General features: G+C 41.3%; 1 protein-coding gene across 3 annotated transcripts; it reads left to right on the top strand.

Moving 5' to 3' along the window:
- Positions 1–4: 4 nt before the first annotated feature.
- On the top strand, positions 5–27,993 carry CENPI (centromere protein I). Of its 3 annotated transcripts, XM_083424316.1 has the most exons (22): positions 11–204; positions 783–918; positions 2,268–2,402; positions 2,574–2,692; positions 2,871–2,978; positions 4,712–4,760; positions 5,163–5,209; positions 8,504–8,623; positions 9,756–9,842; positions 12,053–12,181; positions 12,802–12,939; positions 15,385–15,502; positions 15,905–15,996; positions 16,764–16,881; positions 16,976–17,040; positions 17,830–17,924; positions 18,055–18,190; positions 18,502–18,626; positions 23,628–23,676; positions 24,397–24,618; positions 26,724–26,765; positions 27,525–27,993. In XM_083424316.1, exons 2-22 carry the CDS (start codon positions 789–791, stop codon positions 27,648–27,650), a joined length of 2,250 nt encoding a protein of 749 aa, XP_083280442.1. In that variant the 5' UTR covers positions 11–204; positions 783–788; the 3' UTR covers positions 27,651–27,993. The 3 variants fall into 3 exon arrangements, with proteins under 3 accessions (XP_083280443.1, XP_083280442.1, XP_083280444.1); XM_083424317.1 differs by lacking the exon at positions 8,504–8,623 and having other exon boundaries at positions 5–204; XM_083424318.1 differs by lacking the exons at positions 783–918; positions 8,504–8,623 and having other exon boundaries at positions 13–204.
- The last annotated feature ends 1 nt before the right edge of the window (position 27,994 follows it).

Raw genomic sequence — 27,994 nt, 5'->3', positions numbered from 1 at the left:
ACGGTGGGAAGTGACGCAGCCAAAGGGAAACCCCAGCCTTTTCTCCCGAGCGCACCCGCTTCCTTCCTTCTTCCAACGGCCCCGCCCCCGATCGCGATTTGCTCCTGCGCGTGGAAATATTTTTTGAACTGAAGCGCGGCTACTGAGGAGGGAGTTTTTTGACGGCGCTGGTTTTGACGGTGCGAGCTGGGGAAGGAGAAAAAGGTAAGTGGGCCTCGAAAACTGGGAAATGGCGCGAGAGGAGAGCGGAGTGCTGGTGGGAAGGAAGGATTTAATTTTTAAAATATTTTTTTAAAGGGCTGTTTGAGGTGAAGAGAGGTAGGCTGTGGAGCATGCCATACTCGGACACTGTAAATACTATTCATTTTAAACGTAGCCAAACTTTCAAGCCGCACCCTCCTCCTCGCCTATGTTTCTTTGCCTATGACAAGAAAGGAGGTGTTTATGGTTTTCTGTTGTTCATCCGCTCCGCGTCTGTCCCCTCTGATTCCACTTTGAACAAAACAAAACCGAAGTATCTGTATAATATTTTATGAACTCTTCCAAAGAAGACTTTTCGGGGGGGGGGGCATCGCTGAGACACTGGTTCTGTCATATTGCTATTGCCCTGTTGTTATTATTGGGTTCATTGATGTGCCTAAGGCACCTTTGTTTGTTTGTTTTAGAAGGTAGCTCTCCATTCATTTTCTGCACCAAACGTGATTATTGGAGGACAGGAAAATACTAACAAAAGAAAACAAAAAGAAAGTTGACCTTGTCTTGTGTTTCTTTCCTGGAATAAGAAAAAAATGAAGAGAAGCAGGATTTCAGAACAAACTTTGCCAGCTACTGGTAGTAAACAAACCAGAAGTGTCACAGAGCCTGAAGAGATAGATGACAGACTTTCCATTGAAGAAGCCTTGAACTGTTTGAATAAAAGTAAGAACAAAGATAGGGCTTAATGCTTATCCAGCAAAAAAAGAGAAATACATGTAAATCTGCTCTTGTATGTTTGTTTCTTGCTGGATCACGAACTGGGAATCAAGCTGGTGCATATCTGAGTATTAGTACTGTACTGCATTGTTTCCAATATGATGTGCTTTTGAATGTATATTTCTATTCATATTTTAGCTCAACAAGCCATACTTTAAAATTGTGTTTACATGTAACTAGTGTTGGGTAAGGTCCTTATCATAAGGATTTTAATACTTGGATGCTGAATTGAAGTTTATCGCATTCTCTTCAGCTGTTTAAGGACTGCCCCTCTTTCTGATTTACTCCCTCTGAACTTGGTACCATCTGCAGATTTCAACATGCTTCTACTTACCCTGATCAAAACCATTGACAATGTTGCTTCATGCTCTTATGTGACAGGGAACATAACAAAGGGCAGGGCTATGCAAATAGGGGTTGGCTTTCATTGAGTTCTTTGGACACAGTAAAAAAACAAAAAACTGCCATCTGGTTTCTCTCTGGATGCTAGGATTGTTGAAAACAGATTTGATCTCCACTGTGACAATCTCTCTCAGCATACCATTTTTCCCCAGATAGGTGGCTAATATTCACTTGTAGGAAGATGTGCTTATTTAGAGTACAACATTTCAGTGGGAGCAAAACCCACATTTCTTCCCTCTAGCGGGTTAGTCTAGTTTCTATTCATATGGACTTCTTGGAGTATGTGCTCTTGCAGGATCTGCTTCCTTGTGAACAGAAACTATTGCAGGTGTATATATTTTGGCAGAAATGGTTCACAAATATGCATGATGGCAAGCAGGCAGACAGTAACAGTTACAAATCAACCTTGGCCCTGCATAGCCTAGAAGCTGTTTCTAACTAGTGAAATAGAAACCTTTCAGCAACCTTTACAGCCATCTACAAACACCAAAGTTTGTATTTTCTTTAGCTTTCTATAGAGAAGTAGCTGTTTTGTATATTGGAGCATAATAGTGTATGAAGTCTAATGTTTTGTTTAAAGCAACCCCTTATTAAGTATTTTGAGCTGAATTGGGCTTGTGCACAGATCTTAGCACACTAACCAACAAACAGAACTTCTGGGGCTGATTAATTTCAATAAAGCTTTAGACTTGCCCCTACCTGCTCCTACACACTGAACCAAAGAGCAAGAAAGCAGATGGCAAATTAAACAAGAATTCCATAGTTTTACAAATGCCATGGCATCTCAATGGGGCTCCCTTGCCAATTGATGGTAAAGCAAGCCATTTGAAAGGCCATCATGTATGAGGATGGTTTTTAGAATGTATGTTACTCACACTTTGACTTTTTTCTAGTTAAAGGTAGTGCGTCAAAAAAGCATAGAGCTTTGCAGGGTCCTTTGAAGACTGTGGAAAAGATTGCACAAGAGAGAGGCTTGGCACCAGAAGAAATTCATAACTTGCTGAACATCGCACTCAGTGGCAAGCTTGGTAAAGAAAGAATTTTTTTTCTCTCTTTCCCCTTGGCAGTAAAGTATGTCAAAGTAGCTGCATTGCCATGCCTTCTCCCTTAACAAGAACCTGTGCTGCTTCTAACTTGTGACAAATTATCAATAGTGAAGATGTTAAGAATGTTAAGCAGTGTATTTCAATGTCTTGCAGGTACAGTGATAAGCACTAGGCTACTGAAGAATCTGATTCCCATTTCCGTAATAACAGAGGATTCTGTTATTTCAGCTGTGTCTTGGCTTTGTGCTCGCAAGTGTTCCAGTGACATTCAGGTAACTTGGAAAGCATGGTAATGATGTCTTGGTTCTGAAGAGTGATATTTTTGCCAGTCTGACTTATTTATCCTGGTGATTATTAAACTAGATGTTGTACAATTCCTGAACATATTCCAGAAGGGGTTTGTTATCTTGGTCTTGCTTTCACTTACTGATATCTATCTTCTCCCTATAGGTGCTCGTTCTAAAATGGCTAATTGTAATGTTTGACTTCATTGACCAGAAGGAAAATATTAATGCTCTCTATGGTTTCTTCTTCAGCTTCTTACGATATGACAAATTGGTAAGATAAAAATGTGTTATTTTGAAGGAACTAGCTTTTGTTCTCTGACAGTAACCAAAAGCAAACAAGAAAGAGTACTTTCTGACCACACAACAGGACACAATGTAAAAAGTGGGGCCTTTAAAAAAACCTGAACATTACTTAATACTGAATTCTGAACACAACAATAAAATAGACAGTCATACCTTGGTTCGAATAGAATCCGTTCTGGAATCCCGTTTGACTTCTGAAAATGTTTGACAACCAAGGTACGGCTTCCGATTAGCTACACGAGCTTCCTGCACACAATTGGAAGCTGCGTTGGATGTTTGGCTTCCAAAGAACATTCGAAAACCAGAACATTTGTGGCGTTTTGAATCCAAAACGTTAGACTCCCTAGGCATTCTGCTTCCAAGGTATGACTGTAATAGGCTATATCCAATGTTAGTCATACTCAGACCCATTGAAATTGGCATGACTAACATAGATCCATTAAATTCATTGCACCAATCTTTTTTTTGTACAGGCAACCCTGGATTGTATTCCGGGTTTTCATGCATGTTGGCGGAGCATGCATAAATCCATTATGTCCTGGCCCCGCTTCTCCCTCTTCCAGGTCCAAAAAATGGGTTGCAAATTCTTTGAATGTACACAAAAAGGGGCTTGCCTGTATTTAATTTTTATTCATTTCACATATGAAAACAAACATACATATAAAGTCATGCATTAGACATATTTATCATCCCTGATACAATAACAATGCATTATTTGACTTTATCCCACTTTAGAGCTAATTGGATATGAATATACCCACCCTCCCACCAAATGTAAATAACAATGCCAGCACCTAAATGATTTAAAGTTTAGATAATTGTGCCTACATTTCAGGGAAGACAGAATGTTACATAAATACTAAACAGTGAGAGACATTACATAGCTTGTAGTATATTTAACTGTATGGTCTGAGATGACAAATACAATTCTAGTTAGGGTTCCATAGCCATGGCAAAAAAGCAGGGGTGGCAGTGAGCAGCTCTGCTTTGTGCCCCAGCCAATGAGAAATATCAGAGTGTTCCCCATTCAGCAAAAATTAGTTCACTGACCCATAGTATAAATTAAAAAGTGGATCAACCCAGGATGTACTAATGCCAAAGGAACATAGAATTGTAAAGCGATCTTGCAAGTTTAAACAATCAAATGCCCTGACTCTGTCCAGCATCAGGAGAATAGTAGGTTCTGGATGTGACTGATTCCAAGCTAGGCTATTTTTGCTTCCAGGGAAGGAAGGAGCAGCAGATCGAAATGCCATCTTGCTTCAGTGATACCAACTTGAGTGATGGTTTTTCTAAAAACATTTCATTTTCACAAAAAGCCTGATGCAGAGGCCAGATAGTTAAATCTGTATTCTATTTAAGCACTTGCCTGGTATCCATAGGCAACAAGGAATTTCATGCCAGGCCCTCTCCACTGCATTCTAGCATCCAGCTGCAGTAGTGAGACTGCTCGTGGTAAACCCCACCCCGACCCTGCTGTGCACAGAATGGTTCCAATGAATAAAGTGAGACTTCTGAGTAAACATTTGGCAGTTAAATACTGTCTATAAGCAGGCTAGTAATTTAGAACTCATTGTCACTTGGACACTAAAATACTTGCTGAATTAAATGCCATCTGCTTTTCAGGATTGTGTTGAGATGAAAAGAACTGAATTTGCCTGTTAACTGCTTTTGTGTAATATATTTTCTTTCTTACTGTAGCTCCCCTTTGCCTGTCATGTGCTGTGTTTGCTGACCAGAATGGAGAGTGGTGAGATCTTAATTAGATTCATGGTACATGTTATGTTATTGCATCGTAAGCTTTTTGTCATTTGTCACAGGAGGCAAGTCATCCCCACCACCCAGTCTTGGGGACTCACTTTATGGATTTACCACCCTCCAAAGTGTGCTCAGCCCTTTTATTCAAACTGGCTGATTTTGTGCAAGAGAGTATGACCTATCTTGTTTCTAGATCTGATATGCTGCTTTACTTGGAATAAAGATCCCCTTGCTGTTTTACCTACAGCTGCCTTGAGTACAGACTCATTGTTAAAACTGTGTTTATGGAAGACAATGTTACTCGGCTACGAGTGATCGCCAAAGAAGAAGAATATGTGAAAGGCAGAACATAACTTTTTCGAATAAGTATTGAGTTTTGTTTTCTTCTCCCTAGTGAAACCTTTCCATGTGAGGAAACTTCTAAATTTACACGGCAGCATGGTAAGCACTTGAGATATGAAAGTTGAAGCAAGACAAAACTTTTTTTTTTTTTTTAAAGGAATCTAATCTTTATAGGAACTCCAGTGTGGCATAAAAGCTTAATATTTGGATAGCTGACAAATATCTGATGTAATTTAAATGGTGCATTATCTTGCATTCTAAGACGTAAAGCAAAGCTGCAAATAGTAGTATCTACTATTCTTTATAACCTGCTGATGGTGTAGGTCTAATGCTGAGCTCATCTGAGAGGGCATGCAATCTTTGTCCTTTGCTCTCTAAGCAAAAGGTATACAGTCATACCTCAGGATGAATACGCTTCGGGTTAGGCATTTTTGGGTTTCGCCGTGCACATGCGCAGACCGTCAAAATGACATCATGCGCAGAAGTGCCGAAACGTGACCCACGCAGATGTGCGGACACGGGTTACATTTGCTTCGGGATGCAAACGGGGCTCCGGAATGGATCCCGTTCACATCCCGAGGTACCACTGTACAGCATAAATGAACAAAAGAGATAGAAGAGATTCTTTTGTTAGCTTTTCATCTCTTTGGATTTTTTGTTTCTACAGCAGCTGGAGCCGCCTCACTCCACTAACTGCCCCTAATTAACTATAGTGCATCCACTGCATGGTATGCCAATTAAATGAATTTCTACAATTTACCGCAGTCTTGTGTGAAGGAAAACAAAGAAAAATATACATATCAAAGCAATATCAAATCCATAAAATAGGATTCTCCGCATGCCATGACTTCCCTCTCCTGGTTCCTTAAATTTCCTTTTCAACTGCATATCATTTCTACTCCAAATTATTTTTTCCACCTCAAATTTCCTATATTATTTCTATAATTACAAGTGTTCTTAAAATCCTGCCAATGTATTAACCTGTTTACAATACTTTTGTAAATATATGATAAACATTTCCCATTCTTTTTAACATTTATTGTCATCTTCATTTCCAGTTAGTTTTGCCATTTAAGCGTGGTCCAATCTTCTTTGGTCAGGACTGCTTCCTCTTTCCATCTTTGGGCTAACAGTATCTGGGCAGCCATCGTAGCATATGTAAACATTTTTTTCTGTTCTTTTGGAATGTCCACTCCTAGAGTACCTAATAAAAAGGCTTCTGGTTTTTTTAAAAAAGGTTACTCTAAACATTTACTCTAAACATTAGATTTCCAGCACTTATTAGAACTTGTTCTACATACATTTTTGCTAATTTAACCGGGGTTAAATACCACCGATACATCATTTTCATGTTGTTCTCTTTCAGTAAAGTACATGCAGTAAATTTCATATATGACTTCCAAAACCTTTCCCTATCCATCATTAGTATATTATGTCCCACATCTTTCGCCCATTTTATCGTAACACATTTGACCTGTTCCTCTTTGGCTTCCCACCAATTCTACAGATTGTACAATTTATTTCATGGGGTATATCCTCTCACATGACCTCAGGCAGGAGTAAAGACTTGTGGGAGGCAGGCTGGCACTTCCTCAGTTTTTTCTCCTGCCTGACTCACAATGTTTTTCCTGGCTCTCCTGCTTCTTCAGATAAATTTTTCAGTTTTGACACTTGCTTCTATTTTTATTGATTTATGAGCCAGGAAGGGAGGCAGGTTGTTTTGTTTCTGGCACTTTGGCGAACATTGCTGCTTGGTGAATCTGAAAAACTGAGGAAGTGCCAGCCTGCCTCCCACAAGTCTTTGCTCCTGCCTGAGGTCACATGAGAGGATATACCCAATCCACTGTCCCCAGCACCCCCAATTGTGTGGTTTTTTTCAGCAATTTTGTACTGCCTTATACTATTTCTCTCGGAAATCGTGACACTTCATAACTAAATGCTTTCTTTTTATCATTTTAAAATTTTTAATTTAATTGCAAATATTGTACCCAGTCTACTCCTTTTTCCTCTTATTCCTTCAAAACCTTTTAATTTTAGTTGGTTATCTGTTTCTGTTAATAGCTCTCTATATGTCGGCCAATTTATCCTCATACTCACTTTTTTCAAAGCTATTACTTCTAATGGGGAAAGCTAGCATGGTGTTTTCTGTTCTAATAAATCTTTGTATTTCTCCCAAACTTTGAGTTTCTTATTATGTGAGTATAAAAACTTTTATGAACTTTTGCCTTATGGTAAGGCATACCATAAATATGCATGCCAACCAAATCTATTGCCAAATCTAATAAATCAGCATTTGTTAAATTTATCCAATCCCGGATCGAGCAGATGCAAGATGCTTCATAATATAATCTTAAATCCAGTAGAGAGAAATCTCCTCTAACATCTATTAATAATTTATGTTTAATTCTGGGTTTTTCCCCTATCCAGATAAATCTTGAAATGTCTTTTTGCCATTCTTTGAAGCAGCTCACATTGCTTACCACCAGGATTGACTGAAATAAAAACAACATTTTTGGCAATGCGTTCATTTTGATCACTGAAATTCCACCTAATAATGACAAACTCATCCTTCCCCAAATTTCTATGTTCCTTTTTATTTCTTTCCATAGTTTTTCATAGTTGTCTTTAAATATACTCATATTCTTGGCTGTCAATCATATTCCCAAATATTTAACTTTCTTTTATGTACTTATCTCTGTCTTCTGCTGTATCTCCTTTTTATCTTGCTCTGAAATGTTCTTCACTAAAAGCTTAGTCTTATTTTTATTCAGTTAAAAACCTGATACTTCTCCAAATTCCAGTATTTTTTCTAATACTTTTGGTAATACGTTTATAGGATCTTCAACCGTTATCACAAGGTCATCCGCAAATGTTTTCAATTTACCATATTGGTCCAAATATAAGCTGCACCCGCAAATAAGCCACACCTTTAAAATTGGTGGGAGGGGAGACAATACCCATATATAAACCACTCCCTTAAAATTGGGTTACAGGCTGAAAATTGCTGCAGTTGGTAGAATTGTAACTCCGAGCCAATTTAAGCCTTTTGATCTTGCAAGCCTGCAAAAGTTACCGTACAATCACTAAAATCGCAAATCCCTATTCAATTGCTACAATTCCGCAGGCACTCATACCCATAAATGGCAAATGAACCATCTCAAGCTCGCAAATTGGCAATAAAACATTTTTTTGTCCCGTTTTACCATATGTCTGTTTCAGCAGCAATATTGCAAAAGCCCATTTTTGTAAGGTCGCAAATTTAAGCCGCACTTTAACTTCATGGTCAGAATTTGGAAAAAAAAGTGAGGCTTATATTCAGGCCAACACAGTACATGCTTTATTTCCTACTTTTGTTCCTCTGAAGGTTTCTTCTGTGCTTATATTTCTCACCAGAACTGTGTAAAGGAAAAGCTCAGGGAGTCTCAGGCAGGAGTTGATCAAACAAAAAAAGTTTTATTTCCAGAAAAAGAGTTTGGTGAAGGAAAGTTGAGACAGGAGATGGCCCATCTTCAGGTATAGGTCTACTTGTTTAGACACAGTATATGCACATCTTTTCTGAAACTTCAGTTACTCAGAAATCAGTTGTTCAGTTTCTGTTACTTCTCTCTCATTTTACTTAGTTATGACAGATGTTTCAGGCTAATGCTTTTAACGCAGCACAACTTCCTTCACAGTCTATTAATTAATTTGGTTCATGAGCAAGGTGCCCTTTTCATCAGTTACCCACTTTTTCAACAGTCTGATTCCTGAGGTATTCTGATTAGTATACCAAACCCAGAGGATCACCTCACCCCTTGTTACTGGCTTGGGAGTCTTCTTTACCTAGAAGAACTCTCCCATCCTGGCAGGAATGAGACCCAGGTAGCCTGTATTCCCATAGCTTCCACCTCTCCTGGCTCAGACTCAGCCCTCCAGTTAAATCCTATCTGTATACCTTCGCCAGACACTCAACCCAGTCTTCCTATCTAAACGGAGGCTCCTTCCTCTTGCTATAGATAGTCTCCTCAGAGCTGATGTTCAACTCAAATCAGAACCAATTCTCTCAGACAAACCCTATCCTAATCCCTATCTCTCATCTCAAATCAACTCCTCTCTCTCAAACTAAACCCTATCCTCCTGCTCTTTCCCTTCGCTATCCCTATCTAAAAACTCATTCAGAAACCCCTCCTTTTATTCTCCCTCCCAAAGTGCTGCTCCACACTCGCCCCTCTGGCTGGCCGTTGTGGTGGTAGCTAATCAGAGAGAATTCTGGTGGAATTCTGAGGGACTGGATCACCATATTCTGGTCTGGCTTGCTGTCTGTCACAACAGCATTTGCTTGGCATTGGTATAGCCCTCCATCTCCTATTTGTAGGGTCATGGCTAGAGATTTGCTATGCCTAATGCAGTGCAGTGCTTTTTTTTTTCTTTTCTAAAAAGGAATTTGTTTAGGGGCACTTTCATTACCCTGCTCATATTGAAATACTGCCCCTCAATGAGGCCAAACTTAGATTCACAAAAAGTTTAGGGGTATGCGTCGCCGTCCCCCGTCCGTCCATCCCGCCACCGCCAGAAAAAAAGTACTGATGCAGTGGGTTTCATAGTTTCACAGCTACTATGTTTGAACATTATCAGGTGCAACAACATCGAACTCATTTATTTTCAGACATCAGCTTCTCTGCAGACTCTGCTATGGAAGTACAAGATCTTTGCTCCTGAAATGGTAACAATAACTTTGCCTACAAAAACAAAGGTGAGGATGCTTTCAAATGAGATCTGTGCTGTGCTGGGAGATCTGCTCTGGGAGACTAGGCATCTGAATTCAGTGTTGCCAAATTATTAAACTACTCATTGATGAGGAAGAAACAGTTAGATTGGAACTGGTGTACACATAACTGAATTCTTAAACTTTGCATATCACGTTGCTTAATATTAAATTAATAATGAAGGTGAAGCAAAGGGTGTCATGTGATTGTTGTAATTTCTACCAGACAATAATAGTTATAAAAAATCCTTCATGAGTTACTTTTGAAGTGCAGTGGTACCTTGGTTCTCAAACTTAATCTGTTCTGGAAGTCCGTTCCAAAACCAAGGCACGCTTTCCCATAGAAAGTAATGCAAAACAAATTAATCCATTCCAGACTTTTTTTAAAAAAAACCCTAAAACAGCAATTTAACATGAATTTTACTATCTGTGACCAGTGATCCATAAAATGAAAGCAATAATCAATGTACTGTACTATGAAATAAATAAGACAGTATTGTAAAGGGAGCCATTAGGTCCAGTCGTGACCGACTCTGGGGTTGCGGCGCTCATCTCGCTTTATTGGCCGAGGGAGCCAGCATACAGCTTCCGGGTCATGTGGCCAGCATGACTAAGCTGCTTCTGGTGAACCAGAGCAGCACACGGAAATGCCGTTTACCTTCCCGCCAGAGTGGTACCTATTTATCTACTTGCACGTTGATGTGCTTTTGAACTTCTAGGTTGGCAGGAGCAGGGACCGAGCAATGGGAGCTCACCCCGTCATGGGGATTCAAACCGCTGACCTTCTGATCGGCAAGTCCTAGGCTCTGTGGTTTAACTCACAGCGCCACCCGCGTCCCTAGAAAGTATTGTAGATAATAACAATTAAAATTATTATTATTTTCTTACCTGCAGTGATGATAGTCATTGTTTGGATGGGGGGCATTTATCCATTTCCGCAGTCACACAATCAATCAACTGAACTGGGTTCCTCACAAAAACAAATTAACAGCCATCTGACAGTATTTTACAGCCATCGCTGCACACGTGAGAAAGCTGCTTTTTGTAGATGGCAGTAAGAGGGACAGCTACCTTTCTCAATGCTTGTCTTTGGCTGCCTGTGCCTGTTCCCAGCAGGAACCAGAGAGCGTGGCTGAACTGAGCAGGATTAGCACCCAGTCATCAGCTAATTGAGCCCAAATTTAATGCTATTGCATTGCAACACCAGCTGATGGATAGGTGGGTATGGTTTGGGGGAAATTATCTGTCAAACCAAAATGGACCCACAGACTGGAGATTCTGTACTCCTGTTGTAAGATCCATGACGAAATAATGCCAGCTCCAAATATGGTAAAGATGTACCCATATAGCTTAGCCAAATCAAAGCAGAAATTAAATTCAGCAGCCAGCTGTCATCTTAACTGACATTTATTACTCTTGTACTGAGTTCTCCTCTGCCAATAAACTTTGTTGAGGTTTGCTGGGCTGCTCCTACTAGGCCTGAAGCACAGAGCTGACCTTGCCAATGGATCAGCTGAGCTACCTTTTTCGTTCTGCTGTGCTTTTTTAAAGCAGACTGGCAGATTTGTCAGCCTGCTCTATAATGAAGGAAGAAATTTGCTTTCCTCCACAGCAAACATGAAAACAAAGTTGCTGGGTAAGGAGTGAGCTACATGTCCTTTCACCACCAACTAGCTCACTCATCTGCATGGAATTCCTAGTTGTTTATGGTACCAGGTTAATTGTTGAGTACAAGGCTGGTATAGAGCATCCTATTCAATGATACCCTCCTCCACTGTAGGTAAATAGAACATTGGACTTAGTATGCAAAGTTCCTCTTCCACGCTGGATGGAGGATAGCTTACCTGCCCTGGAGGGGTGATTCCCATTGCTGGGAAAAGCTGGGGGTGGTTGTATGCTCTCAGTTATATTTGGGTTTTGATATCACCCATATCAATTTTCCCCCAATGCCTGCTGTTTTTGCTATTAAGGGTTGCAGTCCCTCTTCTATCAAGGACTGTTTGAGCATTCATGGTTCAATTTGTTATGTTATGTCCCAAAAATGGAGAGGTTCTCTTCCACACATGTTGGCAGTAAAAAGTTTGATTTGCATAGCCTGTTGGAGCAAGTGCAGAGTCAATGCATTTGAGGATACCCTCCATTTGCCACAGAAAAGGAACTTCATCTCAACAAAACCAATCTTCTTCTCCCCCCGCCAGATGTCATTTAGGACTTTTTCACATCCGTGGAAAACAGCAATTGACAATGTAAAACTGCGAATTCACGGAACACCATCTGTATCCCAGCTAACTCTGAAACGCATGGAGTATCCCCAATCTCAGAAGAAGGTTTGTTGCTGGGGATAGTTTGAATGCAGTTATTGGGCTACAACTGTGCGTGCTAATTTTACTTACTTTATTGACAACTAGTTAGTGTCAGTGATGGCATGAGAATCTCTGTCCACTCAGATATGGAAAGGGTTTACTGATGGTAGCAAGTGTTGAATAGCTTTATTATATTTTCATATTTGAAAAAGTTTAGAGTAGCTTACATGACGCTTTTAGTAGACTGCTGTTCTGATTATTATTGGATTCACACTTGCTATAGCAACAGATGCTCTGTGGTCATTTATTTTTTCAATTACATTATAAATGGAATGCAATATGTAAAGCTCACACATTTATTATTATTATAATTCTGATCAGGAAGAGGCAGACTTTAAGGAGGAGTGTAAACCTTTTATTGAATATTTAAAGCACACAAAGCTTGAAATACTGTTTGGTTTTCATCTTCCACCTGAACATTACAATTACACAGAATTGTAAAGAAAATTAATCACTGAAGGCACAACTTTAGAAAAGATTTGGAAGATAATATGATAGCTGAAATTGGGATTAGGGTTGACAGAGGCATAATCCAGAAATGTAGCTGTGAGCTGTTTAATTTTGGCATTTTGTTTTCTCCATAGGAAAGGAATACAAAGTTGATTCCGCCTGTATGCAGCTCCAATGCAGAAAGCTTAGCTGAGAGTGAAAAGCGTAAATTCTTTTCGTTGGAACAGCTGCAGACCTTCCCCCAGCTTCTGCAGAACATTCAATATTTAGAGGTAGGTTTGTGAATAGCACTTTACTAATATAATGCAGAGGTCAAATAGACCCCAAATGAAACACAGCTTTAAAACAATTAAGAATGTTTGACAATGATTCCAATTTAATGTAAAAATATGAATGTAAAAATTATTGTAGCCTTCTGTTAAACAACCATCATGGCCTTTCTCCTAATTTCTAGCCATAGGGTTTTTGCTTACTCATGCAATTTTTTCTGTAACTTAACCTGGAAGCATGGATTCTAAACAAAAAGGAATGGTTAAAGGTGAACGTTAACACCAGTGCAACAGTTAAGTGAGATACTGTGGTAGTCATAATGTTTTGCTTGAACCACTGCTACTGTAGATGTGCAACAATTCATTCACCTGCCCCCCCCCAAACCACTTAAAATGAGGGCTTAACTAAACTGCTTTGAATGAAATATTCAGATGGAAAAGAGGCACTATGTGTGCACAATAGGTGAGAGATTTGAAACATGGCAAAAAGCATAATGTAACAAATAATAATAATAATAATAATAATAATAATAATTTATTATTTATACCCCGCCCATCTGGCTGGGCTTCCCCAGCCACTCTGGGAGGCTTCCAAAAAAAATATTAAAATACTGTACTACATCAATCATTAAAAGCCTCCCTAAACAGGGCCGCCTTCAGATGTCTTCTAAAAGTCTGGTAGTTGTTGTTCTCTTTGACATTTGGTGGGAGGGCATTCCACAGGGAGGGCGCCACTACCGAGAAGGCCCTCTGCCTGGTTCCCTGTAACTTGGCTTCTCGCAGTGAGGGAACCGCCAGAAGGCCCTCAGAGCTGGACCTCAGTGTCCGGGCAGAACGATGGGGGTGGAGACGCTCCTTCAGATATACTGGACCGAGGCCGTTTAGGGCTTTAAAGGTCAGCACCAACACTTTGAATTGTGCTCGGAAACGTATTGGGAGCCAATGTTGGTCTTTCAAGACTGGTGTTATATGGTCTCGGCGGCCGCTCCCAGTCACCAGTCTAGCTGCCGCATTCTGGATTAATTGCAGTTTCCGGGTCATCTTCAAAGGTAGCCCCATGTAGAGCGCATTGCAGTAGTCCAAGCGGGAGATAACCAGAGCATGCACTACTCTGGCGAGGCAGTCCGCGGGCAGATAGGGTCTCAGCCTACGTACCAGATGGAGCTGGTAAACAGCTGCCCTGGACACAGATTTGACCTGTGCCTCCATGGACAGCTGTGAGTCCAAAATGACTCCCAGGCTGCGCACCTGGTCCTTCAGGGGCACAGTTACCCCATTCAGGACCAGGGAATCCTCCACACCTGCCCGTTTCCTGTCCCCCAAAAACAGTACTTCTGTCTTGTCAGGATTCAACCTCAATCTGTTAGCCACCATCCATCCTCCAACCGCCTCCAGACACTCACATAGGACCTTCACTGCCTTCACTGGTTCTGATTTAAAAGAGAGGTAGAGCAAAGCCTACAGAATATAAAATTGCACATATTTGGGGGAAAATATGTGTATTTAATGCCACATTGGAGCTATTTACTAAAAGTGTAGGATAGCTAGCTACATGATGGATTTTTAATTAGACGCGACTAGACTTCATCCTTTGGTGTGGGTGGCACTTATGAACTATATTTATACTAAGATTTACTAAGCACTTACACAGATTAAGAACAAGACAGTTCCTGCCCACAGACTTGCAATCTAAAAGATGTAATTCAAAAAGAAAACAAGGAAACTCTGATGCCAGTTTTTGAAAACACTAGCTTGAACGGAAACAGTCCAGGGAGGAGCAAAATGAACTTGTACATCAGCCAAGTCAATGGTGAAGGCCCTATTTCCTGATCCATCTCTTTATTCACTACAGCCAGATGTGGGATGGCTACTATTAGGGGAGTTGGATGGGCAGCAGCTGTGCTAGGGTAGTGCCAAGGAATAGCCATATGTTCTGCTTGCTCAGGGTGCAGCAACCATGTTGATTAAGCAACTTCTGTGAGGCAAGGTTCCTTTTGGCTATGCAAAACACTTAGGGACGTGAGGATCTGCATTCTGTTGGCAGCAAGGGTATGGACAGTCAAAGAAGAGCAAGTGGGTCGAAGAACCATGGGTTGGGATGTGGTGGGAGGGCTCTAGATTTTCCATTGACTTTAACCAACCTGTTCAATTCTGGTTATGTGAGATCTCTAGTATATGTGTTCTTAGAAGCAATGGCTTTTCTATAAACTGAAGATTTTTTTTAAAAAAAATACTGTTGATTAAATGAGGCATTCTGTTAAAATCAAAATCTTTGACTGTTTCCAACCCTGGGGGTGGCTTGCAAGGACAATAACCCTCCAATTAGTCCTGGTTTACGTTCCGTGAACAGACTCCGCTAACATGAGATCTGCTTTCATCGTGGCGGAGCACTGGAAGTCTGAGTTTTTGTGTTCCCTTCTGAACAGTTTCTTCTGGCTTCTCTTCCAGCCTCCAGCCCAAATAGGCTCGGTGATAGGCAATCCTCTGTTGCTCCACTACTTCAGCCTCAAAGATAAATCGGTCTCCAGGAGGATGCATTACTGGATGGGTCATACGTTAAAAGAAGGTAGGGAGACTAATTTGATTCCCACAAAGGATAAACTGATGCCTTAGATCTAGGCTACGGCCTGGTTCTCACAGAGATAATCTTGTGTCTGAGATGTGAGAGCTCACATGATTGATTGTTCTGCTGCATTATAGATCTTGGAGAGCTGAGCTTTAACCTAATATGCGAGTTTTCTATCTGCAGAACATTTTTTGTACAGAGAAGCATTTCATCTTATGAGTCCATCCCCTCTCCAAATATCTGACTTGGTACTGCACAGACACAGGTCACCAACTCAGTGTACCTCAACTGTGCGAAGGCAAAATGGGTGGCAGACTATATACAAAGGTGAAAACTTGGGGATGTCAGAGAATAAGAACTTGGAGGATAAGCAATGTTTTACCCCTTTGTCTCATGATTCAGGATGCCCTTGGTATAAGATGATGAACCAAAAAGATGAATTGAACTTCAAGGTCTTCTTAGAGGAAATCTTCAAAGCAGAGTGTTTCTTGCAGGTTAGTTCATATGTGATTCTCATCCCATCATTCCTTGGACATTGTCTTTTGTCCACCACTATTCTATGCCTTGACTAAAACATCAATATTCTGTTAGTAGGATGTTAAATAATGGTATGTCAGAAATGAAAATACTTTAGCTTTTAAAAAAAAAGCACAGGAGGGAGAGAAGCTGGGAGGTGGGAAGAGACGAAGGGGCTGTACTATTCTATTGTAGTAATGTGAAAACCCTAATAAACCATAAGTAAAAAACTATTCTATTGAAAGTCGTGAAGCTATCCAAATTAATTACACAGCTGTGGGCTTCCTCATCAAAGGACAGTGGTGGCCAAATTGCAGCTCTCCTTATTTTTTTCCTAAGAGCTGCATGATGAAGGAATCAGAGAGGGCATCCAGGGGCAGGTGGTGAGTGACACAGCCTAAATCTGTGCAGTCAAGAAATAGGGTTCCTGAAGAAGGCAAACTGGGAAGCAGAAAAGAGTGGCATGAACAAAAGTAATTTGGGATCTGCTTTTTAGGAGGAGCGGTAGAAGCTCTTGGGCCAAAGAAGATCACTTGAATTATTAGAAACTTTTGCTATCCCTAGCAAAGTACTTTTAAGATGGCAGCCCAACTAATCTGCTTCACTAGCTTATCCCTTGAATTCTTAGAAGTTATCTGTCTTGGCCTTCTTAGGTTTTTTCTTCTATGGAAGAGCACTGTCAGGCTGGGTGCATGAAAAGGGCTGGCTTTCAAGAATCTTTAGCAGTGTCTTTTGTGCCTTTCAGAGGGGTTTCTTGGCCTGCGAAGAATTCTTGTGGAGGAGTCTGCGCTTCTGGGATGGCTGCTGTTGTCAGTCACAGGTCCTGCAGCTGGTGAGATGGATCTCTCCCAACAGCTTCTCAGGTATGTGATGCAGCCTAACCAATCTTACCCTGCTTTGTGGTCCAGACAGGCCTGCTTCAAACTCTCTGTTCCTTTTTTGTTTCTTTCCTTTCAGAAATGAAGACTTATCTCTACCAGCCATTGTTGAAGCTTTTTTCCATATCATCTCTTTATTTTAAGGTAATGGAGGGAAAGTGGCCAGTGAATGCCTGCTTTGGCATGTAAGAATTACCAAATTTGATCCCTGACATACAACTAGGAAATATGTTTGTCTGAGGTGCCCAAGAGTAGGGCAGTTGGGAGCAAAATACCAGGCGCATTGCGGTTGATACAAGACAAATACTTGAATATGTTTGGGATTGCTATCCTTGTTAAAGGAAGGAGACAAAATACTTGTCAGACTCAGATGAATTTCTTGTTGTATGTAAACTAGTTGAATGAGCCTTAATTGGACGTACAGAATCTCTGCTTTTTGCTATGCGCAAACTAGGAATCCTAGCTTGCAACAATCATTGGTGGTTACCAAGCAAGCTCGCTTCAGACAATGGGCTATGAAGCTGGTTTGTATAGCTACAAACTGTTTGCCATAAGCCATGATTCTTATTTCACATATAACACTAGTGCATTATAACAATAATGCACATAACATTGAGCATTATGTGTGAACTAGCCTTTTGGAATTACAAATACAGCACCATAGCAATAAGAATGGTTGCTGCTTTTCTTCCTTCAGCTGGAAGTATGCAAGTTTCCTATAATTTTTCTCTGCTTTTATCTCCTGTCTCTCTGGGGGCTAACATCGCAACTGCAGGCTACTGAAGCACCCTAGGAGAATTCTTAAACTTGTGTGTATGGATAACCTGGGCTTTAAAAACCTTTTCAAGCATATTACTGCAGTACTGCCGGTATGGAGCTCCCCCAAATCTGAAATACAATGGATCCATTTTTTTGTTTTTTGCTCTTCCATAGTATGAAGTTCTTGAAAGCCTAAGGGAACTGTTACTGAACATGCTGAATTGCCACATGCAAGCAGACATGGCAACAGAATCAAATGTTGATGCGTTGTAAGTATAATCTTTACAAAGTGGTACACCTCTAGAGCACAGGCAATCAAGCAATAATGCAGCTCACATGGGCACAACCATTCTCTTCCTACTAGATGCTAAGGCTGATATCTATCTTGTTTTGTTGCAGGAACACCACCCAAGTTGACCTGATAAGCTCCTTGGCAGAGCTCATTCACTTTGTAAACAGGCTCTCAACTGTTGGTCTGTGCTTGGAGAACAACTCTACTTTGTTGATGAATGTTATCCTGGATTTCTATGAGACAGTATGTAAGCTGTTCACGCTGCAAATTTGTTTAATATCTTTAGACGTTATGTATTTGACAATCCTGAGGGAGGTTCTGATAATTTGAGGGGGAGGCAGAGAAAGAGAAATCCAAAGGAAAAAAGTGGGTAGATTGTTTGAAGCCCATGTTTGCCTCTAAAATAGAACGTCTATAATATAATATTGTAGACTGAGACATAATGTCTGAGTAGGCAAGAACAAGGCTGTTCCTCCGTTTTTCCTGTGAAGGTAATGTGCTAAGGGCAGAGAGCTGAGAATACAAGCTTATACAGCTATCTTTCCTACTTGTAGGTATCTGATATATATCTGAAGCACAACCTCCCCTTGGTTATTATGCTTCCTACTGGGGTCTTCTATCCAGCACTTCTCAGCATGAATTCTGCCACACTTGACCAACTCTGCTACATTATGTACAGGTACTGAGAAAATTCCTTTTTCTGCCCCTTGTGCTTTTCCTCAGCCTTTCTGCATGGCCATAATCTCACTTGTAGTAGACCACTTCAACTTCTCTACTAATCTGCGATTGCCCACTTGATTCTCCACACTATAATAATGCCAGAAGGCAGAATGTCAATTTGTCCTTTCTAACTTGTTGTTCTTACATTTAGTGAGTGTTATGAAGGCAGTTTGCTAACTTTCACAGTGTTGTAGATTTCTGGGGGCGGGGGGGGGGGGGGGCTTGTGGCCCTGATGCTTAAGTTTTTTAATGAGTTTTTGCTTGCTAAAGAAAGTTCTTCCCATGATAGAGAGAGTCCTCATTTCAGGCTCGGGATGCAATACCTCTCCATATGAACCAACCTGGGCCTTGAGATTATCATCTGAGGCCACCTTTGTTTTTGTTTTTTTTTGTGTGTTTTTTTAAATAATATTTATTAAGTTTTCCATTTTAACAAGCCAATAAAAGCCACATTAAAAACATTCCAAATTATAAAATAATCAAACAGTCCAAATTTTATGCCAAATGTTAAGTCTTTGGTTGACTTCCCATGCTCTGAGGTTCGGGGAGTGACGATCTCACAATTGTGCTGCTTCTCTTAATTAGTCCAGATAGTTCAAAATAAGACATTCTGATGTTGATCCTTTGTTTATTTTTAACAGCCTCTGAGTTCGTCTAGCAAGCGGATTAAACCAATATAGTGTGATTCTATATTCGTATTTATTTTCTTCTTTGTACTCTGGCAGTCTGTCTGTGGCAATTCACTTTCACTTTCTCATGCCTATAATTTTCTGCTGCGACACATACAAGATGGGTGACACCTGGCTTGAGAGCAGTACATGTGAAAAGGATCTAGGAGTCTTGGTTGACCACAAACTTGACATGAGCCAACAGTGTGACGCGGCAGCTAAAAAAGCCAATGCAATTCTGGGCTGCATCAATAGGAGTATAGCATCTAGATCAAGGGAAGTTATAGTGCCACTGTATTCTGCTCTGGTCAGACCTCACCTGGAGTACTGTGTCCAGTTCTGGGCACCACAGTTCAAGAAGGACACTGACAAACTGGAACGTGTCCAGAGGAGGGCAACCAAAATGGTCAAAGGCCTGGAAACGATGCCTTATGAGGAACGGCTAAGGGAGCTGGGCATGTTTAGCCTGGAGAAGAGGAGGTTAAGGGGGGATATGATAGCCATGTTCAAATATATAAAAGGATGTCACATAGAGGAGGGAGAAAGGTTGTTTTCTGCTGCTCCAGAGAAGCGGACACGGAGCAATGGATGCAAACTACAAGAAAGAAGATTCCACCTAAACATTAGGAAGAACTTCCTGACAGTAAGAGCTGTTCGACAGTGGAATTTGCTGCCAAGGAGTGTGGTGGAGTCTCCTTCTTTGGAGGTCTTTAAGCAGAGGCTTGACAACCATATGTCAGGAGTGCTCTGATGGTGTTTCCTGCTTGGCAGGGGGTTGGACTCGATGGCCCTTGTGGTCTCTTCCAACTCTATGATTCTATGATTCTATGACACATCTCGAGCTGGAGGAAATCTGGCATCCACCATTTGTACCAGGCATATGTCCAAACTTCTTTGTTTCATCTCCTTCCAAGAGGAAGGCCTGTACTTTAGCTAGAAACCATAATTTCCATCACCTATTCTTTTTTATTGATCCATTGAAAGTGATTGCAAAATTCACAAACCAGTTCCACACAGTTAATTCTATAGTTAAACCATAATTATAACAATAATGAAATACTCTTTCTTTCCACTCCCGCTTGCTTACTCAAACAGCCAGGCAGTCAGTCCTTCCAGGGAGATTTGCCAAATAAGATATCAAATACAAAATATATAAAAAAATAATAATGGAGGCTCACCCCGCCCCTTCCGTTCTGACATACCAGTCCCATAATAATGGTAATCCTTCTTCCACTCAAATCCTTTGGCACCCCAGTGGCTGAATCAGTTAGCAGAATACTTTATCTCCCCTCGCTTAGAGCATGCCTGTTAATTAAGTCCAAATTTCATCTTAAAAAAGCAGGTATTCGTTGCTCATGACGACAGCTTTGGAGACTTGCCAAAGAAACGCACGGTGCTTTACACCCAGCGCCCCCTGCCCCCTCATTCCTTCCGGACCAGGAGCAAGCCTTGGGTGATCTGCTGGTGAAGCTGCCCCCCCCCCCCCGCGACCCTGGGAAGGTTGGATGATTACTCCCATCTCATCTTCAAAATATTCCGTGTGAGATGGCTCTGGTGTAATGGGCAGCCGTTCGCTAAAGCAGCCAAACAGGAAGTCCTGAGGCCACCTTTGTGTGCCTCCTCCATGAGAGGTCTGGCAGGTGGTATCACAAGATCAGGTCTTTTCTGTGGTGACTTTCTGTGTGTGGAATGCTCTTCCTAAGGAGGCTGGTGTCTTTGCATATCTTTAGGTGCCAGGTGAAAATATTTCTCCATAAAGAAGCCTTTGGCTGATTAATATTATAAGACCTTTTAATTGTGTTTGTGGGATGGGCGTTGGTGGTTTGTGTTTGCTTTTTTATTATGTACTTTGTGTTTTTATCTTATATTTTTATGTTGTGAACCATCATCGATATGTTGTGAATGCGCTCCTCAATGGAGAAGAGTAAAGGAGCCCCCGCTCCAGCTTGTGTGAGCCGGAGGCAGGATGGGGGCTTTGTTAGACTTCTCCACTGAGGGACAGGCAGCCACATTCCCCTCAGTGGAGAAGTCTAAAGGGGGTGCCTGCCCGCACGAGCACAAGGGAGGAACAAGCTACATCAGCCCTCTGTGGTATGAGGGCCAGAGTGAGATGGCTGTTTCACCCAGCGGTGTATCACAAGTGAAACCACCACGGCTCCTGAGTCCCTCTGCTACCAGCATCCATCTGCAGCTTGGTTCTCCCTCGGTACGCTGGGCACTGGTGGCAAAGAGACTTAGGAGCGGCAGTACGTTGTTCCACTCGCGATATACCTCCAGTTGAAGACGCCACCGCGGTCTGGGCCTCACCCGCTACATCATCCAGGCCTAGATAGTGTGTCTTGGAGAAAAGTGGTGTGGAGGAGCAACATAGAGCAACCCCTTGGGGAGAATGTCAGGTGAAATAAAGGTGCCTTGTGCACCCAATACCACGCCATGCAAGCGAAAGGGCTCTTTCACACAGTCCAGTTTCAGATATGAGTGACATTACATAAAAAAGAAAGATGTGATGTTCTTGAGACATCTTGAGTTGAGTATATTGTCATGCCACAGGGTTAGAACCCAGCCACTAGGATGTTTCTGTTCATTTAATCTATTTTTAGCAAAGTGATCTTTCTTTTGCTGAAATGGGATAGACTTGGACTTCTCAGGAAATAAAACCATGGTACATAACTTAAGTTTGCTGACTGGTGCTCATTTTTTCCAAGTAGGAGATTACTGGCTGAACTGAGAATGTTCCTTGTGTTACATGTGGTATTGGATTTTGCAGTTGATGAGAACCTTGTATTTGTGACTGGCATGCCAGATTATATCAGGCTGGCTCATATTGTTCTTTAGTGACTACAGTGATACCCATTGGCGGAGGAAGAAGAGTACGGGGGGAGCGCACCGCCCCTGACAGTGCGATCCCACTGGGATGCCATCGCGGTTGCCTCCCCACCCGTGCTGGGTGCCATGCCCCCGCCTTCTCTCCGCCCCCCAGTGCCAGAGCATGAAGCTCTGCCACTGATGATACCCTCATTGCCTAGAGCAAAGCTAAATTACACACACATTTGTGGGGCATATGCAGAAATTCAACTGAACTGAGCTTCTCTGTTGTGTAACCCATAAACTTACCTGTGTGACACTGATGAAGCTATTCTGGTTTTTGAATCAAATTTTTAACCCAGTAGTCAAATTTTTAACCCAGAGTCTCAAACAGGTGATAATGTGTTGGAGTGGCATTGCTGTGCTGATTACTGACTAACAAAAGTTCAAGCCTTTGAGGCCAGTTATGCATCTGGGTGATTTTATATTTTTTTTAATGCCCTGTTCTCTTCAGGAAATGCTACATAAGAGTGCCATTCTTAACATTAGTTCCAGCAGTTGTGTCTGATGTGAGAAGTAGCCAATTGTTGTCAGCTGGTGTAGAGCTCTGTTCAGCTTCCTGCTTGAGGAAGCTGCAGAGTAATTAATATGGAAGGATGCAGTTGCTGAAGATGCACTGAAACTAGTGTCTATTATACAGAGCAGCTGCCAGGACCTATACTTCTATTTCCTTCCAGTTTCTATAGTGACTGAACAAGGAGTCAGTGCTGCTGTTTGCTGCTTGAGGTCGTGCTCCACCTTTTTGTCTCATGCTTACAGCTCATTCATAACAGTTTCTTTTCACATACGCACCCTTGTGAACAGAAATGAGCATCCATTTAAGTGTTTGTCTTTCTTTCTAAGTAACAGTTGCTTCTGAACAGTGAAAAGTGCCCTTTGAACTCATTGAATCTCTTTATATTCAGAACCAAATTCAGCATGCTCTCTATTGGGTGATTAGTAACTGTTTTGCATGGCGTCTGTGTTTTTCTCTCAAAGTCTACTCTGTAGATGGCTCTCCTATTGCAGGGACATTTAGTAGGTAAGCAAGAGAGAGATTTATGTAACATAACCCAAGAAATGGAACCAAATGAGAAAAGATATGTGCTATCTTGCTGCCTCATAATGCTAAGTGAAAGATAGCTATGTACTCTGCGATAGTCACTGCTCACCTGTTCATAGTAATAATTGTATGGTACTGTCATGTGTTCAAAGGGCTTCACATGCTTTAGCTAGCTGTGGTCCTTAAAACAACCCCCCTGTAGAACTGTTCACAGTAAATGGGGGAGCGGAAGTTGAGAGAAACTGGCTTGCTAAAGACCACCTAGTAAGTTAATTGAAAAATCAAGACTCATGCAAGGGATTTCTTTAGCCACTACACAGTTTCATTCTGCGCACATATGGTATATTACAATTCAGAATAATCGTCTTTTTTAATTCTTACTTAGGTATCGAATCAACCTGGTGGCTGCAAAACAAAAACCCGAGATTAAAAAGGTACTGCAGATAAGGTGCTTAATGGCAAATGCTTGGATTGGAACAAATATATTTAATGGCTCCTTCATCTGAAATTTAATATAATTTCACTGGCAAAACTTGCCTCCCTTATCTTTCACATCTCTTCTCCCATATGAGATGTTCTTGGACTGCAAAAATTTAATGCATATCTAGTCAAAGAGAAAAAACTCTTCTACAGACTTTAGGAAAATAGATGGTTCTGTGTGATTCTAATGGCCAACTACCGCATATGGTGCTGGAAATGGGGTGGGAGGGGGACACCCACACAAGTAAGCTTTATCCCAAGTCATTGTTTCTTCTTGATCTTGTTTCCAAACTGCCAGTAGGTGGCTTGCAAATTTTATGCATCTGGTTTAGGTATAAACATAACATATATCTGACTTCAATCAGTGTCAAGCAAAGATTCAACATGTTTTCCTTTTCTTCTCTCCCCCCCCCCCCCCGCTATGCTTCAGTCACAAGTACCAGGCAGTCCACAATATTGTACACACCTGGTGGTGCTGCATTTGTCTTAGTGGGTCACAAGCTGCTCAGGCTTGATGTTTAGTTGATTGATCAATGGTATTCCGTAATGATTATGGTGTGGACAGGATGCATGTTGGAGCGATACTTCTAGCTAGTAATTGATGATGTGGAGCTATCATGAACCTGAAACATTGTCTAGATTGTCACGTTATGTCTTACCATGTGCTGCTGCAGTTCAAGTTCAGCCACCAGATTTGCCAGGAATACAACCGATATCTATCAACCATAGTTGGGTATCTGTGGACCTCACAAGCATTCCAGGAGTCCCCCTGCCCTCAGGGGATTCAGCTGGACCCAGAAGTGCTGGAGATGACAAGGATGAAGGACCACAGGAAGGGCTTCAATGTAGTTTTCCACCCTGCACTGATGGGATATGCTATGCTCTTCTTGAAGAAGGTGAGGAGAGCAGTTTACATTTTTCAAGTAGAATCATTTCCAATTATTTTTAACACTGTAATACTTGAGGACTACTGAGCATCAGTGTATATGATCACTGTTAGTTACTATGATGTCTGCATTGTGTCCTTTAAAACTCCAGTTTTTGGCACACCATGGCCTACCTTTTACCATGCCATATAAAGTCAAGCTGTACATGGGCTTATTAAGAATAAGTACTGTGCAGGGAGGAATGGGGAGACCTGGGTTCACCACTCCATTTAACCGTGAAAGCTTAGTGCCAAGCCTCTGGCAACAACTAGCAGAGACAAAAGAGATCTCCTTGCAGTTCCAAGTCATTCTGGCTCCATTCTTTGGAACCCCAAGTTTAAAGGAAGACTTCTCCTCCTCCTTGAATCATTACCAACTCTCTTCCTTAGAAGTGTACTAAAGATATGGAATATGGAAGGGGCCATACCTCAGTGGCAGAGCACATGTTTTTCATGCAGAAAGTCCCAGTTTCATGCACTGGATTCCCCACATACGACAGGAAAAGACTCTATGTCTGGAAAACTGGAGAGTGGTTGCAATCAATGTAAACAATACAGAACAAAATGGACCATTGGTCTGTTTTGGTAATATAGCAGCTTCTTGTGGGGGCTGAAGAATTTGACTTCACCTCAGTCTTGTTTGTTCCTTTTTTTCTTTTTTCTTTTTTAAAGCAAGTTTCCAGCCTTTGCCATTGCAAAAATATGCCTGAGTATTTGGGCAATGTCTGGTGAAGTATAAAACCAAAGGAATTGCCAGATGAAGTTCCAGATTCATCAGTAGGTGCACTCTCTACTGTCAGGGTAAACAGGACCCCCTGTCTGTCTTTTTTGACCAGCAGTTCTCAAAATGGGAGACCAGCCTCCTATATCTGGTCTGGAAAGCTTCCAGGAGCTACTACTGCTTTATTTCCAGGAAGCAAACTGTTAGCAGCTACACAAATCAGTGTGCAGGGAGTACCAAACTTCAGTACAATTCTTTGTTGCAACAGAAGACATTGTGATACGATTTATTATACCCGTTGCCCCTTCTGTGGATTCATTTTCATACCACAACCAGACCTTTTTCTTTGATCTGCTTGTAACTTTGTCCATAACCAGGCTTTTTTCTTTCTCTTTTTCTTTGCTTCATCGGCCTTTTTTAGAAGTTTAGTAGGCTTGGTTCAAGAACCTGCACCTTATTTGTTTCTGATTCCATTTTCTTGATAAGTCTGCCTCTGAAACATTGTTTTCCAAGCTTTTTTGTGTGTGTCTCCCTGTGGTATCTATTTGCCCACAGCTTTTTAAAAGTAGCATAGAAGGTAAAACCTGTCCCCAGTGTAAGCTTTTATTTCATTGGGCTTCAGTGAAAGTGGAAGCTGAACTTGGTGCAGCTTTTTGGGCTCTGAACCTGGTAACTGCTTGCTCCTACTCAGGCAGCTTTACTGATATCCAAAAACTTAAGCTGCCTTATACCAAGTCAGATCATTAATCCATCTGTCAGTATTGTTCGCGTTGCCAAATTCTCTAGTGTCTTTTTCCTACCCCTACCTGGAACCAGAGATTGAATTGGGATCTTCATGCAAAGCATGTGCTGATCAACTGAAGCATGGCTTCTTCTCTAGGAGATGATGTGGTCTTCTGCCTTTGGAAGGCATACTAGACTGAAATTTGCTGTTCAGTTCACCAGAGAGTGCTGATGTACAACTGAAGATTAGCTGATAGCAAAATTATCAGAGCCATTTTCTCCCCAGGCAACACTGGTATGTGCTTGGCTGCTTCTTTCGATGGACTTCCATGTGTTGAACCGAAAGAGCAGTGCATGCTGTTTCAACCTGTACAGGCCCACTACAAAATGTCAGAGATGTGAATTTTTCAAGACCTATCATGTAGTAGTTTTGTGGAGCAGCTCTGAGGCATTAGTGCTGTCCAAAAGGCATTTAGTGTTTCAGTTGTGCCATGTCATCTTCAGGAAGGCTAGTCTGAGGCTGATTCTAGAGTTAATCTCTAATAATTTCAAATAACTCTTCTTTTAAAAGCTCTAGTCTTAGAGAACCATTAATTTCTAACACCTTTCTCCCCCCCCCCCCTTCTCTTCAGATGCAACCAGAGGATACAACCCTGAACTTCAAATTCATTCGGGTAAAGTGGCATGCTTGACAAAAGGCTATGTTTCTTGGGAAGCTGGTTGTCAGTTGGAGCTGGGATTTGGGGCACTGCCACAGAAGAAGGAACAACTAAAATGTTGAGAAAGGGGAGGGGTTAGGAGAGGGTACCTTCCAACTCTAGAATTTTGTGCTTCTGTGACAAGGCTGATAACCTGTGCTGCTGAGGAACCTACATCTTCTAGCTTTGTCCACCATGTATTTTCCCATGAAAAGGAATTGTTCAGTAGCAACCAGTTGGTACCACATATCTGAATGTGGCAAGTACGACACCTGAAAAAGTTTTTATTTCTGGTCTGAAAATGGAACTGGCATAAAGATGCAACTGTTCCCCAAGGCTAGGGGATCTCAGTTAGGTCTCTTTGTTGCTTGGTTTCCAGTACCAGTTGGAATATAAAATTTCAAAGAGGGAATTCCGGCATCAAGAGATGTTCATTTCTTTGTAGGAGGTCTCCTCTACTGCAAAGAGGTATGCCCGCTCAAAGCTAATTGAAACTGCCCAATGTGAACTGGCTCATGAAGAGGCTGCATGGTGATAGCTTATTCCTCACCACAAAGACCAAGTTTGTGTCACAGCATATTAGCATCATGGGTATTCTGGGCTTTTGCAGTATGGATTGGTCTGCAAGTTCAGGTGCTGAAGAGCTAGGGTAGGAAATGAGAGGACACTTTGTGGCCCCAAAAAGAAAAAGCCATTGTATCTGAAGAGATTTAACTCCTAATGCTTTATTTGCAGGGGGCAAGGTGGGGATGGTACCAGGAATTTCTCTACTCCCAAGGATTACAAGGCCTGAAGCTTTTCATCGAAAGTAGCATTTGCCATGCTCCTCAAGAGAAAGTAAGGCATTCATGGAAACAATAGATTGATTCTTACAGTCTGTTATGAACTATCAAGCTATTCTTCAGAAAATAAGAGGAATATTTTAAAAAATTTAAAATATGTATTTATTATAAGATTTTAATGAGTAACAAAAGTGCATTTTAATGAGTAACAAAACTGTTTTCAGACACCATGATAATTTCCGGTCTGTGACCATAATATTGTCACAATTCAACATTGTGATATATCAAAATATTGTGATGTTTAGCTGGTGATTTATCGTGATGTTGAAAACTTATATGTTTTTAAGGAAAGGGCTGGTGCTGTGTAGTTTTTACTGTAATAATCTGTATGTTTTAAATAAATACTGTGTACGTGTGTTTTAT

This window comes from Podarcis tiliguerta (genome assembly GCF_965153285.1).
Source record: "Podarcis tiliguerta genome assembly, chromosome: Z".
Lineage (NCBI taxonomy): Eukaryota > Metazoa > Chordata > Lepidosauria > Squamata > Lacertidae > Podarcis > Podarcis tiliguerta.
The sequence above is the reverse complement of the archived record's forward strand: the minus strand, read 5'-3'. Positions and strand labels throughout refer to the sequence as shown.